Source organism: Apostichopus japonicus, chromosome 12 (assembly GCF_037975245.1).
Source record: "Apostichopus japonicus isolate 1M-3 chromosome 12, ASM3797524v1, whole genome shotgun sequence".
Classification (NCBI taxonomy): domain Eukaryota; kingdom Metazoa; phylum Echinodermata; class Holothuroidea; order Aspidochirotida; family Stichopodidae; genus Apostichopus; species Apostichopus japonicus.
In genome coordinates this window covers 7,174,427-7,187,655 of record NC_092572.1, presented here as the reverse complement: position 1 = coordinate 7,187,655, position 13,229 = coordinate 7,174,427, and the positions used below count along the sequence as shown (strand labels likewise).

At 33.9% G+C, this 13,229-nt stretch overlaps 1 protein-coding gene across 1 annotated transcript; it reads right to left on the bottom strand.

Annotated features, from left to right (window-relative positions):
• Positions 1–1,704: 1,704 nt before the first annotated feature.
• Positions 1,705–10,440, bottom strand: LOC139977451 (fibroblast growth factor receptor 1-like). Its single transcript, XM_071986790.1, has 13 exons — positions 10,068–10,440; positions 9,351–9,369; positions 8,988–9,058; positions 8,477–8,495; positions 8,224–8,300; positions 7,845–8,015; positions 7,468–7,578; positions 6,913–7,085; positions 6,557–6,676; positions 5,850–5,964; positions 5,065–5,158; positions 4,410–4,491; positions 1,705–3,422 (listed from the first exon to the last, which is right to left on the bottom strand). Exons 3-13 carry the CDS (start codon positions 9,028–9,030, stop codon positions 3,297–3,299), a joined length of 1,131 nt encoding a protein of 376 aa, XP_071842891.1. The 5' UTR covers positions 9,031–9,058; positions 9,351–9,369; positions 10,068–10,440; the 3' UTR covers positions 1,705–3,296.
• Positions 10,441–13,229: the final 2,789 nt, after the last annotated feature.

Here is a 13,229-nt window from a genome sequence, read left to right as displayed (position 1 = left end):
GTAACCAGTAACGTTACACTAAGCATAGTGAAAATAACTCACATGATGTTAGCATTCAGCAGGGTGTGGTGGGTGATAATCGATGCACTACAATATTCGACATGTTGAATGGATTATCTGATATTTTCTCTTTATCAACAAATATTTGTTTCAAATAGTATATTTATATTAAAGGTAACAGAATCCTACACATATGAATACGCTTAATATTAATGGGTGATTATTTTATGGATATCAACTCGGAATCGTTGACTAAGAACAGTATTATCAATGCGCCAACATATACTGAAATCTCATGCTGTAAGAGAGGGTGTACTTTTTGTTAAGAGTTGTTCATAAATATCTTTATTTCAGTTTCATAATATCCGAATACTGATTGTTCTAACATTAGCAGTTTTTCTTAGCATACTCTCTTGCAGGTTTTTGCTTCTTTGCAATTGGAATATTTAATATTCTTTTCAGTTGGATTATCTTCTCTGTGGAAAGTTCTGCCTTGTCAATTGTATGTCACGCAGAATGCTTTCATTTCTTGTTTCTAGACTAATAGTTTGACAACATTATTTGTAGTTTCTTTTTGTTCGTGTTTCTTTTCCAGAAATGTTGTTAAATTCTAAGACGACTGAATGACATCTTGATACGTAAGAGGCAAGGAGAGGAGGAAGAACCAGGATGCATTTAATAGATAAAGGAATCAATAAAAGGAAGTAATAAGATAAGCAGGTAAATATCATTCGTATTGACAGCGCATTGTGATAACGCTAAACACTAATTAAATGGAGGAGGTGGGTAGAATACATTTAACTAGGGAAAGAACTAGGCTACTTTTCATTAGGGTCATATTTATCATTTATAAATTCTCTTTGCTAAGAAGAATTAATTCTTAATATCATACATGACCATATTGGTGATGATCTGGACATATTATTTGTAATGCAGTTATCTTTCCAGACGGACAAGCCTTGCCTTTTAGCCGTGATGGTTACGCAACCAACAACTACCAAAGAGTTTAACATCGATGTCACAAAGACTATATTATGTCCAGTCATGTAGCAATCCTACTTAAATTCATGCTTGGTAGATATGATGTGTCTAAACCGAATGCGTACCTACGACCAGTATTAACACTTCCCTGCTTTATGTGCCTGGTTACGTTGGTGTGTTTACAGGGGACTGTTTTCAACAAGTTGGCGAATCACGATATTCTCAAAGAGCAAGACAGATATTTTCATAGAGATATAGAGGTGGAGAGAGAAGAAAGGGGGATGCTTTGAGATACGATGACATTAGCAAAGTGAGACAGGGATATTTGTTGTGTGTTTAATTTGTCATTGTATGTTATAACAGCTATGAATGGAAACAAACTCGTTTCTACATTCGACTGAAATTACAACAACGTTAAGCAATAACAAATAATAAATAATAGGATCACGTGATTTCTGTTCGGTTGTTAACAATTTGTCGTTAAGTGGTTAATATCTTTCACTTTTCCTTTTAACCTTGTTTTATATTCAATAACGACGTGTGCTATGTTAACCTTACGGTGAGCTATTTCCTTGTAGAATACATCATATGTGTACTATGTGATACTACTAGTGTGTGTCAGTCCATTAAGCCTTTGTAAGCAGTTAGTAGGAAGACGCTTCCAAAAGGGAAAAAGAATATGAAAAACTACACAAACTAAATATGAACAATTACGTTACGTGATGAAATATTAACAATTACGTTTAATCCATAAAGTTACTAAATACATAGTGTAAGGTAAATTCCTTTATTTAAATATCGTGAACCCATAGTACAGTAATGATACTCATATGTTATTCGTGTTCTGATTGTCATACAGGGGCAGACTGAATAATCGGGCAATCGGGCAGTTCCCAAGGGTGCAGAAAAAACTAAAGGGCCTATTGACTGTTTGTTTCAGAACGGCCTATATCACTGTCAGTCTGTCCCTGTTGTCATGCTGCCGAGAGGGGTCAGGGGATACGGCGGTCCGGCCCTGGTTGAGATTATGGGTCCCAAGAAATTGAAGAAAAACATAAGAAAAGATGAAAAGGAATCCAATTACGTTATTGTATCGCGGCCTGGTAATTATGCATGGAGGCTAACAATGTGATAGGTTATTGAATTAACTAGTAGGTCAATATTTGCATTATACGATGTTGTTGTAAATATAAACATTTTAAACAAAATTGCACAATGATCTGCTAGAAAGACGTACACAGAAAAGTATTCGTTAACTCATCGTTAAACTTTACTTTATCTTTGAATGTGATCTTAGTTTGATGAATGGAAGAGAAATTGTGCTCTTGTTACCAGAAAATCAGGGTAAATTACGGTAGCCACCGAAAACGATATACAATGTACACGGCAGAAATGTATAACAAACGAGTACGTTAATGCTTACAATAATTACAGACTGACTTTGACTTTTCGGCATCTATCGAATAGATCAATTTACTACACTATAGCATTGGCAAGAAAATATGAAGATAAAATATATCGAATAAGAAACTGTGTAATTAATGTGTAACTTATATAATGAGGAAATTAGTAAAACGTTAACCACAGTAGAGTTGTTTTGTTCTATAGCTTCTTTCAACTGACCGACTCTGTCAATGTTATCTATATTTATGGAATATATCATAAACTTTTGAGGTTGTTAATTTCAAGAGCATGAAGAAAGAGTATTTGAATTTGATGTCTACTAGCCTTGTCAAGACGTCAATAAAAACATTACAGAATAAAGACGATCACATCATACATACTTATTGTTTGTTACCACAGAGAACAACAAGTTGGCTTCTAAAAAGGAAAACATTCCAATACGTTGATACATTTATTACGAAACATAGCAGTGAAAAAATATGCGAGAAGTGATTAGGTGAAGAACGGTTAACTAGAAATGGCATGTCATTGGTGAAGTCCAATGATATGTTGAAAAAGCCCATGAAAGATCAAAGTTGCATTTGTTGTCTTTACGAAGTGTTTAAAAGTTATGCTAAACATATACATCATAATAATAATATAATACAGAGAGTAAACCAATTGATACCAATGAGACACCCAGGTCTTCTATCTTGCATGATAAATATTTAATTGCGGAGGTAAACCCATGTTGTAGTATCATGAGATCTCACGGAAGTACTGGTCAAAACTGACTGACGATAAGAATATATGTGACACACTGTTATACTCTATAATATGGTATATGTGTAGGTAGCTCCCGTAGCTTCAGGGAATCTTGAGGGTTCGTAGCGATTACCAATCACCAGTACTAGAACCTAGTCACACCCAGTTCACACTCCAGCATGGTAGATTTGTTCTGCATAGGTAGGTTGAGCGGTATCAGGGGCTCTCATAGGTAAATACGTCGTAGGTATCGGTATCTCGTAAGAACTGTCCGCGATTAATTTCTCAAATATCTGTTAAGGGATAATGCGGGGACTTTTGCAAGATACAATCAAACATAAATGCTGAATAAAATCTATAACGTTGCCTGAACTGACCTTACAGACCTTCTTTACATTAAAGGTAAAATCAAATATAGAGAAATCATAAATAAGTTAGACATGAACATTTTAGTGAATCACTTTAGGCTGGTTATACGAGACAGCTGTATGATTACAACTATCCATTATCGATTATTTCACACACTTCCAAACGTTAAGCTGGTGATATGAGATAGTTGTATCATAACAACTATCGATTATAAATTATTATTACACACACTGCCTAACGTTAAGCTGGTAATATGACACTGCTATATAATTACAACATTCCATTAAAGATTATTATTATCACACTGCCTAACGTTAAGCTGGTAACATGATACTGCTGTATATTTACAACTATCCATCATCGATTATTTATATACACTTCTTAACGTTAAGCTACATATTCAGTTACATCGCTCTTTTTGCACGTGACATGGTACATCATGATGGTCGACATACGAACTTTATTGTAAATGAAAAGCCGTTTTACTTCAGTAAGTCTGTGGCAGTTTTCTCTGCTAAATCATAAAATTATATGAATTATATTACGCGTTTCCATATTGGGTTAGTTGTCAGAATGCTTTAGCTCTATTGCTATCAATACCATATAAACTAAGCCTCACTTAATATTCTCTTCTCGACTTCATGCCCTACCCATAGATTTCAATTTGACAGCGGGAATGACTAACATGATGCAGTTAAGGAATGCTGGATGAAGCAGGATTAGGATAGAGTTTATGAACTACTGTTTAATCCACCAACAGCTTGGTAAAACTCTTAATCTACTCTCAAGTCTCTAATACAATCTATTAGAGAAGTTCCTTCATTGTACATGTGTAACAATGCCAATGATACCACATTCGGACAAGTAATGGTGACTGATAACTGTTCTAAATTGAGTATTAAATTACTTACAGCTACGAATGTTCCCCTCAAATGATGGATGGAAGGTCGAAGAGAACAGTTATGGTTCCAGCAATCGAACAAGATTTTATCTCTGCAAATGATTAAGAAATCAATTCAAATATAGTGAATCAGCAGATGTAGTGTATTATGTGATATGTTTAATTGTAAAAATGAAACAAGAAGAGTTACATTAACAGACACATTTAGTAAGTTTTACTTTCATAATCATTGTTTTCTTGTAAGATTTCCCAATAGAAATTGTGAAGCTATTATTTGCTTAAATACAGGACACTTTCGACGTTTTACATATCAATGAGAATAGCATAGCTAAAAGTAAAGTGACAATGGTAGCACTCACTTGGATGAAAGTACCTTGAAACAAGTCAGCGCTCCTTTAGATACTAAAATGTCCATTTATAGTAACCTATGTAGACTTAAGTATAAATAAGTAGTCCACAATAGCTCTATTATATTAAATTTGTAAATCCAACTACAAAACCCGCATACACTGTCCGATGGTTATACAACCTACAATAATGTTAAACATTTGATTTTCAAATAGAAAAAAAATCAGAACGAATTACAAACCGGCTTCAACTAGTAGGGAATGCGGTCACTCGGGCACTTATAGAATGAAAGGGTAATTTAGGGATTGATTTCTTACTTTATCTGCAAGTACTTCTCCGGCCAGGGTACTGATGGTGTGACCGCTTCTTCGTCAAAGCTAACTTCCTTGTCCACAGGAAATGGTGGGTTTCCTAAGAGATGTGCGAGTGTAGAAACATTGAAACTAGTATATATATGATATAGCCAACTTGTGTATTGAGATAACCCCAAGGTTATCATGTCTTTCAACACATTTGTACAGCTGGGTGTCTGTCATGTACGTTGTCAAACTCTCCTATTGCCTTCTTGCATTCACTTTATGTATACATGATACTACCAATTGTTAAAGATGCTGTAATTAAATTCAGACAACAAAGTCTTGAATGGTGTTAATGTCTTTTCCTCTAGTTAACTAACCTTAAATTCAGCTAAGAGCAGCAATGTAACTTTCCGTCATCCAAAATAAGAATATTTGTAATTTTACAATTTGTTACTGAATTGCAATCAATGGTATTTTATGTACAATATATCTAGGTGTCTCTATAGAGTATTATTGTAAGTTGATTTTCTATATAGAATATTTAAATGGGTTTTTTTCCTAAAAATTACTGTAATTATTCATGTTACTTAGAATTAACTGAAATTAAAAACTTGAGTTATCTTTGATGTATATTTATTAGTAGAGATATATGTTGTCAACCAAATTCAATTTACTAATAAAATGTGGAAATTACTAATTGATTGTGTAATTGCTGTAGTGTTCTTTTGTAATAAGCAACGTATTTTGTTATCAGACACTATGTTATTTGCTACGATTATTTCTTTATTATTAAATTTCTTTACCAGCTGCCATAATCTCCCATATTACTACTGCTGTAGACCACACGTCACTGGATTCTGTATACTGATTCAACAGTAACATTTCAGGTGGAAATTGGTTCAAAGTTACCGTAGGAATCTGAAAAAGAAAAAGTAATTTATAACAAACACAAGTAATTTATTTTGTTAATATATTCAGATTTTGTTCAGGTTATACTAATCTACAATTGTACACTTCAATAGACTCAAAACTGATTTGTTATTCCTTTTATTGAAATGATGATAACTTATATTAGAAAATAATTCAATTGTGCTATGGGATGTAATTCCCTATAGATAGGTTGTGATCAAGACTAAGCAGTGTTTTGAATTACGGAGAATTTTGAATTGCATTTGTGAAAAAAATTTTTTAGGGCGGTACAAGTATGATATTGAAATTTATTGAGCTTTCTATTAAAACAATAATAATAGTAATGTACTTATGTAATGTAACCCACAAAAATATACAAAAACTCCAAGAGAACAAGCGATTCAGCTGGAGTATTGTTTTGTTTTGTTGTTTGGGCTTAATCCAAATAAAGTTTTACATCTTAGACTCCATTATCCTTAAAAAAAAAAAGTCTTCTGATTATGAAGACAGTACAAGTAACTAACTAAAGAAGCAACTATAATTATTAGACAAACGAAGAACAAAGTCATAAACAGGTTCGATTAAAAATTGAGTAATTTACCTGTGCTTTCTTAAGACCAGCTATTTTTGGTGCATCGCCGGCCAGACAGAAGTCAAATAATTTGACCTGCCCTTCCTTGGTTAGTAAAACCTTCTTGGTTGTTAAGCCAGGGTGAAGGAACTGACGGAGTATGAAAAGCGTATAACTTAAGCAGTTATTACATAATTAAGAGATCAAAATTGTCTCACTTATACTTTTGTGTTTGACTTAAAACTTTTTTTGTTAAAAGAAAACTTAGATACGAATAGCAACTTTACAACAAACAGTGATGAGGTTCATCTGATGAAGAAAAAACTACTATCGGATTAAATAAACAATATTTAGCTGATAACTCAGGCAACTTTAACATTTCTTACCCCGAATGTCTTAAGGATGTCCATTCCTTCCAAAACTCCAGCTACGTGTTTGATGACGTCAGGAACTGACAATGAACTACAACAATAGTAGTCTCCTTTATCTTTAGTATCACGTGACAAGACGCTATGCAGATTTTCACAATTGAGATGCTCACTAATAAGAAACAGTTTACCTAGAACAATAGAAGAAATCAAAGTTGGTTTTTAACAGTGAAATATCCCTAAATATTGAAATTTCATTTAATATGATTCTAATTGCAATGAAAACTGACTAATTATCACTTCGAATTACTATCTCTGTTAATGTAATCCCTGATTTAATCCTGTTCGGATAATATATAATGATTATTAACTTGATCAGAAGATCATGTCGACTATAGAAAGTCCATGAGAACTTTATCTTTATAAACTTGGCACTAACCATGCCCGATGAGGGATGGTTGGGGCTAAATCATTAACCGAGGGTGTTCGCTTTAATGAAAACAATTCGATGCACGTTCAATCTTTTTCCATTAGTACGTTCTTAAAACATGTAAAGGACAATTAACAACCCACTGCTTTGGATAGATATAGCCTCAATCTTCGCTAGATGGTTCGATGCTGGTAATTCGAGACATTTCCTGATGAAAGCCTCCCAATGAATTTCTTTCTTTCTAATGAGCTTTTCTGCAACAACAAAAAATACAGAAAAAGGTCAGTTATAAATAAAAGCGTGTTAACATGTATTTATCAAAATGTTACACAAGGTCACGTAATATAAGTTTAATATTTAATTGACATAAAATATGAGAAGAGTTATCATTCAAGCCACCGAGTTGTCGAATACAACAAATGGAAGAAGACACCTGTAAGTTTTAAGTAGCTGTATCAGTATATGACTATGACGCTAACATCAGCCTTGGATAATAGATATTGCTTTTTTTATTACTAACCTGTAAGTGTTGTTACTACAACACACTTATTGGTCTCCTCAGCAAGATTGACAGATCCCATCCATCTTTTGTAGATTTTTCCAATTTTGATATTTATGATGATGGAAATATCTTTCTCACTCAATATCCGGGGATCTTTTCCTGCAATCGCATCTGCTGTAGAATAGTAATCTGCCAAGAAATTAAGACTCATAAAGGGAATATACATCACGAATACAGACCGTTACCTTAAGTATTTTTTTTTTAAGACCAAAAGTGTGTGTTGTAAGTCAGATTTAACAAAGGTAGCTGTATCATATGATTATAGTTATTGCTTCTCTTTGGGAGATGCCTTCATTGATTCATTTCTTTAAAATTATATTTATTTGAGTAAACTTACTAGGTTCACTTCCTTCAGAATGGTGCGAGTTCTGCGAGTTGTCCTCGTCAACAGGTATCTCTGGTAATTCTTTCCTTCTACAGGAATAAACGAGGAAAGAACCCAGACATTCCATGATAATTCATACCAAGAGAGTATTAGCAACATTACACACCTTGTTATTACTTATTAGAAAATTTATCTGCTAGTTTCGAAATCAATATAACTAAAGCATTTAAATATACACTCAATTACAATTGATAATAAAGCTTACCCTCCTCCTTTTTGATTGACTGTAAATGAAGTAAATATTTTATTAAATTCATTTTCTGTAATTGTTTTCGGTTTTGTTCAAGTATTGCAAGGAAAGAAATATTGATGTATAACATTTCGAAGCAACAGGTATATAACTTCCGTCAAAATACCATATGTAGTAAACATATCTTTGTTTTAATGTTTGAATATAGTGAGTATAAAGTTCTGCATGTGAATGTAGTACAGCAACATGAAATAATACAAATGAAATACAGAACGTTTTTGTTGTAATATTCAACATTGATTTTAGTAAAAAAAAATTACTGTAAAGCTAATGTTATTAATGTGTCTTATTAACGTGCCTTATTAATGTGTCTTATTGATGTGTCTTATTTATGTGTCATATATTAAAATGTATTTAGCATGACAATAACATACCAGTTCAAAGCAATATTATGTAATTCAATATGGATCCTGTGCATGTGATCACTCTTATTTAAATTATGATTTGAAATCAAAATACCCCTTACTTGATTGATTGATATCTAAGGGTCCTTTATCAAGTACTTTCATTGGATGACTTGAGCTGCTACTCTGGTTTCTAAACCAAAAGGAAAGAAAATTGAAGGAACAAATAACATTCCTATTTTGTATCATCAATGTTAACAACTCTATTGGCTGTCTTATATACAGTAAAGATATTCGGTAACCATAATTTTAGTAAATAATGTAGGGACTGGGTTCAGGAAACACGAGGGATGGGGAGAGGGTGGGTGTGAGTGGAGCTGTTCACATGCATGTAACAATCAAACGGGGGGATGGGGGAGAGGATGGGTGTGAGTGGAGCTGTTCACATTTAACAATCAGTACAATGTGCTATTCTCAATACTCACCCTCGTCGGTTTCTTGACACTGTAAGCGAAGAAAGAAAGAATACATATTTTTAAATCTTTCTAAAGTGACCATCGAGTATAGAAAAGCTCGATAAGATAACAACATAATGCTAAATCTCAAATTAAAATTTCCCTCAAAATGTTCGTTAACTAGAAGTAGAAAACCAATCTGGTCTACAATGATGTTTCCTTGGCTGATTCTTTTGCACATTGCAGCAATTAACTCCAAGCGTAATAAACAATGATTAACAGCACCTTCTTCATCGCCTAACCACTACCCCCCCCCCCCCCACCCCTCACCATGTCATTCGCCTTCTTTATCTAATGTATGGCATAATATATAAATCCAATGTCAGAATCGTAAATTGTCGAGGTCATTGAACAAACTTAACTATATGATATCTAAATCATAGGACTGTGAAATGGTAACACTTTCGTTCTGCCTCATGTTATTGCATGAACTTTCATTTTACTATACTGTGCTCGTTATTTATAGAAGGTACCAATGAAAAGAAACAAATGTACCAATGTTATCCAAATTGTCTTTCTCTGTCCACCTCGGGATTATGTTTGTTAACATTTGTTCATATATCTTTAAATTTGGTAAACTAATAAAAACCTGACTTTTTTTTCAAACAAAGTAACGTTAAAGCTTAAACTATTTTCATAGTTTCAATAATATTGAAGTTCAACTGTGTGTACAATGCGTATACCTACATCTAAATTTCCTGACTGTGAAACAAGCACAAACTAACAGGCAACTGGAAATGGACCCGACAACACCAGCCACAATCACCCAAATGTTTTCTAAAACGCTTTCTCCTATTGTTTGTACAGTTGCTGTAAGAAACAAGCAAAGAGAGTGTTCGTCTTTGAAGTGCGAGGGATCAGGCTTCCGTCCATGACTTCAAAATATGAACGTGGTGATGACTTGTTGATTTACATGTAAATGTTACCCATTAACACACGTAAGCTTCTTCACTTAAAAACCAGAATTGTTCAGGCTATGATATCATATGATGTACGAACATCAACTAGCTACTACCTGCGTAAAAATGGACTTTTGTATAAACGAGCTGAAACAAAATGGAACTCCCACACCTATGTGTCTGTGGTAACAACCTGTTCACAACTTTGGATAACAATCCCGCCTCCCCTCCCTCAGATGGTGGGTCATACCGCCAATCATGTATTTAAATATTACTACATGTGTTATGGATGTCAAAACAGGGGGCTATAAATCGTAAACATGTTTATTCGACATTTGTCGAATAAACCTTCATCGGCTGTGTCGAATACATCAAACTTATCTCTAACGAATAGTAATTCGGTCATTTTAAGCTGAAATAAATCTTAGTCCTTTCCTGTTATGTATTTAGATCCTCCTGCAAGCAGGAACTCGTGAAGAAGTCATCATTGGCTTATTAAAGCTACAAGCTGACCGAAGTCAGTCTCTTAGATGCATAGGTTTAACATCCATGATTATGAATTGTCAATTGTCAACAACTCTGTAACTTGACGACATACATTAATCTTGGAGTGACGCGAACTCGGGACCTTATGATTGAAAGGCACCGGCGTTAACCACTGAGCTTACAATCCCTAAACCTATAAACCCTAAAACTTAAATAGAAGTATTCATGAAATAACTAATAAAGTAAATGAATGATGTTATTAGATAATCACTAATATTTCGAATAAAGCTTCATTGACCGTGTCGAATCGACCACATGTGATATATATATATATATATATATATATAGGCTATATATATATATATAGGCTATATATATATATATATATATATATATAGGCTATATATATATATATATATAGATAGGCTATATATATATAGGCTATATATATATATATATATATATAGATAGGCTATATATATATAGGCTATATATATATATATATATATATATATATATGTATATATATAAACATCCCTATTGGCACTACAAGAAATGTAGACGTCACGTCATATTTATTCTAGAGCAGGGAGGTAAACACATTGACATTGCATAAGATATTTCATTTAATGTTCGTTATATTTACATAAAATCTATATTTGGTTTGACAAATAATCACAATAACGGGATGTCGAATTATCTCTACATTGTCCTCTTTTGTCTATGTTATATTAATCCTTACTAAAGTAGGATCAATATGGATTTGCAAAAAAAAAATGTTTTAAAGTTAAATCAACAGTTTGGTGTATGATAGACCATCGAAAGTAAACAAGAAGCACATGTTACAGTTAAGTAAATATTCGACATGTAGGTATGTTCTTCAGTGTGTGTCGAATAAAGCAAAGTACGCCATGTCGAAATTTGGTGTCGAAGTTAGCAAACTAGTTATGTCGATTACAGCACACAATGTCGAACACTACAAAGAATCAATCCGTCGCTCTATTCGTCTTAGTCGATCTACCTGTCGAAGTTCACATACTGTACAGGTCGGAGTTAGCAAACTATGCCAAACACCACACAGCGTTGGTCTCTGAATGTCTTTGCTTTAAACCAAATTGTGACGTTTGAATTTGTCGCCAATTGGAAGCATTATGAAAGTTAATTTGACGAAGCTGCAAGAGCGGCATTTGACTTTAGATTTTAATAATTCAGTTTAAAAAGAAGACACAATAATGTCTAAGTGATCGTAAACTACACGCGGTACCCTGTTTGACCTTGTATTGACCTGAACGGCTGAAATACATCTATGTCTCGTTAGAAAGGGGAATGTTGGAACAATCTATAGCTGGTCGAATCTCTGTTCTGCAGACTGAGCTTATAATACACCAGTGCTGTTTTCTTTCTTTCTCCTTTCATAATCACGTATTTTCGTTAACGGAGGGCGCTATATAGTTTCATTAGCTTCATAAGGCAACGTAATCTAAGTAGCTATGAACATAACTGTAAACATAACAGCGTTCATAGGTTTTATCAAAAAAGGATGTTAACTTTTCTTTGCAAAGATATCCTCTACCCCACACTCTCCTCGCACCTCCCCCAGCATATGGCACCAGTTTGCATTATCCGCAGTCTGTACTCCCCCCCCCCCCCCATGTTACTATGTCCTCACCGTCTACCAACTGTCTGAGGCACTGTCATTGAAAAGGAATCCAACAAGGAAACCGCAAAGCTGGAATCAGAAGACCGGATGCAGCCGAAATGTTGACGTCACATAGAGTGCATGACAATACTGACCAATAGAACTTTTGCATGAGCTGGATAACTTAAAGGGTGATTTAGAAATAAAATTAACTTGATACCTATCAGCACAGGTTGTGCTATTTTACAACTTTTTTTTATAGAAATGTTCCTTTAAACATCTGACGCTCATCAATGAAAATGGCTCGACTAGTTAACCTAACACACAAACCATTAGGTCAGATGCCGCAATATAATACGCAATAGATAACAGCCTTTATGGTCTCAAATAAAATGTTTAATATCCACATTTGTTTGTCAAATAATGTTTAATGTCATCCAATGTCATCTATGTTGTTTACATGAAATACAAATAATATGTTTGAGTTATTAGAAGTTAATCAAATAATGGATTTACACACTATCGATGTTAAGGCCTATACTAGTGAAGAGTTGACGTCATCCTTTAATGAAACCCGTCCTCACGTCTAATGAAAGTTGTATGCACACGGTATGATTATAAAGGTACCTTTGACATGTTATCTATTTCTCCCTAAGACATTACCTTTGTACTGTGAATACTCCGCACGATCCTGTTTATCTCGCCCCAGTTCAGCTGTGACTTTCACATAACAAAACATTGCCTTTCGTAAACAAGGTCATGGAACTATACGTCACTTAGTGCAAAATATAAACGCCAACGTACGAATCGAAACGTAGACTGAAG